Source organism: Propithecus coquereli, unplaced genomic scaffold (genome assembly GCF_000956105.1).
Source record: "Propithecus coquereli isolate 6110/MARCELLA unplaced genomic scaffold, Pcoq_1.0 Scaffold788, whole genome shotgun sequence".
NCBI lineage: Eukaryota > Metazoa > Chordata > Mammalia > Primates > Indriidae > Propithecus > Propithecus coquereli.
The window spans coordinates 120,804-123,885 of NW_012154040.1; the positions used below are offsets into that span (position 1 = coordinate 120,804).

A 3,082-nucleotide genomic window follows, 5' to 3' on the forward strand; every position below is an offset into this window, starting at 1 on the left:
TTTTTAGGTCCCTCCCACCAAAAAATGAAAGAAAGGAAAAAGGAAAGAGACAACGTGAGGTAAACTAAAAATAGAATTTTTGTTTATTTGGCTGTAAACCCTAATACAGATAGAATTTTAATATCTAATTATGGCAACATGGAAATTGAAGGAAATAAGGACCTAGGAATCCATAAATTCCCAAACTCTAATTTGCATGTTAAAAAATGAGTCAGTTTTTAGGTCCCTCCCACCAAAAAATGAAAGAAAGGAAAAAGGAAAGAGACGAAGTGAGGTAAACTAAAAATAGAATTTTTGTTTATTTGGCTGTTCAGACCGAGACCCTTCTCTAGAACACTATCTTTCAGACTCAAACCGTTTTGACCACAAACAACAGAAATAAATAGTTGTTACAAGATGGCATGGAGCTAATAAATACATCCAAAATACTACTGTCATTGCCTGGCACATACTTATATGTTCTTTTACATCCTACTGAAATCTATACTGTACTATTTAATCCAAATAATTCTGGTCAGATCCTAAAAATTGAACACATTGATCTACAAGCACAGTTTCAAAAACTACACACTAGTCCCCCACACACCACACCATTCTCACTGACATGAGTAGATAAACAATTTACCTATAAGCAGCTCCTAGATAAACCTCCCACTCTCATCTGTAACCAGGACTCTTCACCTTCTGTTCTTAACATTTATTTCCTTGATTATATTGAGCTGCTCCTTTCTTAGAAGCATATTGCAATTCAATGATTCCCTCATTCAATATATGTGAGATCTATTAATTTCTAGACAGCACATAGAATTTATAGATAGACCAATGAAAGAATAGGCAGTTAATTAGAATGGAAATAATGAAAGCTTTATCCAACTCTCCTTTATTTTTGCTGGTCTATTTTTCTGTCAATTGTTTTACTCCACCTTTAAAACACAAAACGTTGGAACATGTGCATATAAACCACTTTACTTCAAATTCAAAGGAGAGCATGCATCAGTTAAAAGGTATGCAACTTTTCACAATATCATCGCTTAATATTTTTTATTTTACTTGTGATAGCCAAAGAGACTTTATTTATTTATTTTTTCTTATTTAAAAGTATTACAGGGGTACAAAATGATTTGTTTACAAGGATCGCTTTTGTAATGCTTGAGTCAGGGTTATAAATGTGCCTGTCACCCAGGTAGTGTTCATTGTACCTGTTAGGTTTGTGCCCATCCCCTTCCTCCGGACTCCGTGCCCCGCTTAATTTCCACTGAGTTTTACTTCCTTCTATGCACAATGAATACATACATACAAAACTAACATAAAATTAGGGACAACACTGTTTATTTGACAAAATATACTCCACACTTTTCCATTCTAATCATTGTATTGTACTTAGTTTTAAAATTCTTATCTTGAGCTACTATAGTGATTTTATTACCCATCAATAAGTTAAAATCCACTATTTTGAATTATACTCTTTTAATCTACCCAGGTAGAGTATGCTTCTATTTTTTTTCAAGCTGGGTGTAGATTGCTGCTGACTCCATGATTTTGTCAGTGTCTGTGTGCCAAAGGAATTTATCTCAGAGCGTGATGCAAATACAATTATCAGAAGAATTACATTCCATGCTCCACTGGGATCCCAAGGCAGGTTAAAGATTTATTGATATGAATCTTGCATATATTTCACCAGATGGTCCTATTTAATATAAGATCCCATATTGCTTATTCAGAGCTGTAACAAGTGTGTCCATAGGTAACTCATGGTTCAGTCCATCCTGCAACATTCACTTCTTCACTCTTATAGCTCATTACAAAAAAATTAATAGACGTAGTGTCCTTGAATAAGCATGTAATAAAATCATGCCAAGTGAACAGAACTTGGCTGCTCAGACATAATTAATGTAGTACAATAATTTTTATCATGTAAAGTTAGACTAGATTAATATATCAATGTTTAACATTGATTGATGAATGGATATATGCTAAAAGACACTATTTAATTCCATTCTTTCTTACCTTTAGTGTATCTATGAGTTCTCTTACCTAAGTAGCTTTTCTAAAATTCAGAGAAATGAAAAAGATACTGAAGGACTATGGGTCCTCCTTGTCTACAGAAACAACTGCTGCAGCTGCAATTCGTCAAAAATTGTGTGATAAAATAAAAGAAACAGTGCCCAGTATCAACTAAAGGATTTGCCACAATGTTAATTTAACTGATGAAATAAAATTTCTTGTCTGGGATGCCTCACGTTTCTTCTTCCTAAGTTGGAAAGTTTAGAAGAAATCTCTTTGGATAATTTATCAATTGATAGAGATAATTTCTTAGATAACAGTTTCTTCTAGTAGTTTTATCTGTTCTCACTATCTGTCCAATGGGTAGACATTCCCATTGATAGAAAGGATTATGAGAGTGTTTTATGGATTCCATACTCCTCTTACATGGTGAAGGAATCAACATTGCCGACCAGTGTGTTGGATTATGGTAGAATTACTTCACCCTAATAAGGACACTTGGTGGCCATGGGAAACAGACTGACTTTGAATGACTTGCCTAGGTTCATTAAGCTGGTTAGTAGTGGATCAAGATTCTAGTATGACGGTTCTTTGTTTTACCTTTCAAAGGACCTTGTTTTTCACTGAAGTGTTAATCTATCCCCTATACTTCTCTTCCAGGGTCACTACATTTTAGCTATGTTGGCACCACAGCAGTTTCTGAAACATGGTCACAGGTTCTCGTTTCAAGGGTTTTGTACCTGCTATTGACTCTGTTTGGAACACTCATTTATATTTGCATAATCCCTGCTTATTTCCTGATACTTTATTATATATTGCTTATTATACATTTTCCCAGTAGAAAAGAAACTCCACATGGGAAGAAACTTCGTTTTATTAGTCAATGTATCTTTGGGACCTAAAACACTGTCTTGCACAAATTAAGTACTCAATCAATATCTCTAAAAGACTTTAATATGTAAATTTTCTGTAGCCTGCAGTCATTTTGTTGAAATAGATATCATGTGCTTTGCAATTTTGACTGATTCATGGAAAAAAGAAAAGTATTAAATCCATGAGCAATGTTTACTCATAGGCT

At 34.0% G+C, this 3,082-nt stretch overlaps 1 protein-coding gene across 1 annotated transcript in view; it reads right to left on the reverse strand.

The window, feature by feature from the left end:
* LOC105825178 (olfactory receptor 8U8-like) overlaps positions 1-2,449 on the reverse strand; it is a 9,031-nt gene extending 6,582 nt beyond the window's left edge. The window contains exon 1 of the mRNA XM_012662880.1: positions 2,431-2,449. Coding sequence (XP_012518334.1) covers positions 2,431-2,449 — 19 coding nt within the window. The remainder of the gene's footprint in view (positions 1-2,430) is intronic.
* Between the last annotated feature and the right edge of the window lie 633 nt (positions 2,450-3,082).